This window comes from Sitodiplosis mosellana, unplaced genomic scaffold (genome assembly GCF_009176505.1).
Source record: "Sitodiplosis mosellana isolate CC-2019 unplaced genomic scaffold, AAFC_SMos_1.0 Smas_scaffold_701, whole genome shotgun sequence".
Lineage (NCBI taxonomy): Eukaryota > Metazoa > Arthropoda > Insecta > Diptera > Cecidomyiidae > Sitodiplosis > Sitodiplosis mosellana.
In genome coordinates this window covers 1-1,086 of record NW_022595943.1, presented here as the reverse complement: position 1 = coordinate 1,086, position 1,086 = coordinate 1, and the positions used below count along the sequence as shown (strand labels likewise).

The 1,086-nt window shown below is 34.6% G+C and overlaps 1 protein-coding gene across 1 annotated transcript; it reads left to right on the top strand.

Moving 5' to 3' along the window:
* Positions 1-480: 480 nt before the first annotated feature.
* LOC129570934 (uncharacterized) lies at positions 481-1,083 on the top strand (the record flags this gene model as incomplete). The annotated part of the gene is made up of 2 exons (XM_055450660.1): positions 481-688; positions 839-1,083. Coding segments are annotated over 2 exons (453 nt in total), but the record flags the coding sequence as incomplete, so codon positions are not given.
* Between the last annotated feature and the right edge of the window lie 3 nt (positions 1,084-1,086).

Below are 1,086 nucleotides of genomic sequence, written 5' to 3'. Positions count from 1 at the left end.
ATGTCCTCGATTTTATCAGCAATCAATAAATGTCCTCGTTAAGTTTTAGAAAAAAAATTAGTTTTGTTTATTCAAAATAATTTCAATGCACGTTGGTTAGGGCTAAAAATATATTCGGGACCCGTTGTCGAGTAATTATAGACAAGATTTGATTAAATGAAAAATGTATATTTTTTCACTACTTCGATTTGAATTCTTAACTTTTCGGCTCAACTCTACTTAACTTCATTAATTGTGATTATGAAAAAAATACGAAATGACTTTCAACTTTATTCAAATTGTCCAAATTATTATCGAAATTGAAGCGTCTTGACGATATAACGGCATCACCACCGAAACTTGATAGAACGGTATTTTTCAAGGAAAAATCGTGTAAAAATTTGATCGTATCATTTACTTCGAGGTAATCGACTGTTTGTTCGTTCGAATAGTTCAACTAGCCTCCGTATTAATTCCATTTTAATTGTTTCTTTTGTGTAGACATGTGCATGTGCCATCGAATCGGCTGTGACGTGGAATCCGAACCGTGATATTTTTGTATTGTTCTCTTCACCTGTGGGCTTGTCTTCAAATGGACAGGCCAATTCACCAGTATTGAAAGCATTGTCGACGAACTCAAACATTCATTATCGCAACGTCGATTGGTATAAAGAACGATACGTAAATTCTTGCAGATTTCTATACCATTGTGCTTTCAAGCAGTAGTGGAGAATATACGGACTCGAATACACTGTACTGCAGTACTATTGATTGGTAAATAATCATGGCGGCTCCATATTATTGCAAAAATCACAAATAGTATAAAGCCTTCACACGTTCTTTGTCGTTGATATACCAGCCGAAGAATGGGTGAAAAAAGATAAAATGCTCACAACAGAACATTTCATGGGTCATTTATCCGATTTTCTTAGGCTTCTGTCTATCTACAAATTCGGTGGAATTCATTTCGACTTAGATATTATTGTTCAATCGACATTTGAAGATTTTCCACCCAACTTTATTGGTGCGCAAGACGCTGAAGAAATACAAAATTCAGTTCTTGGCTTTGAATCGAGAGATGTTGGTCACAAAATTGTTGAATTGTTT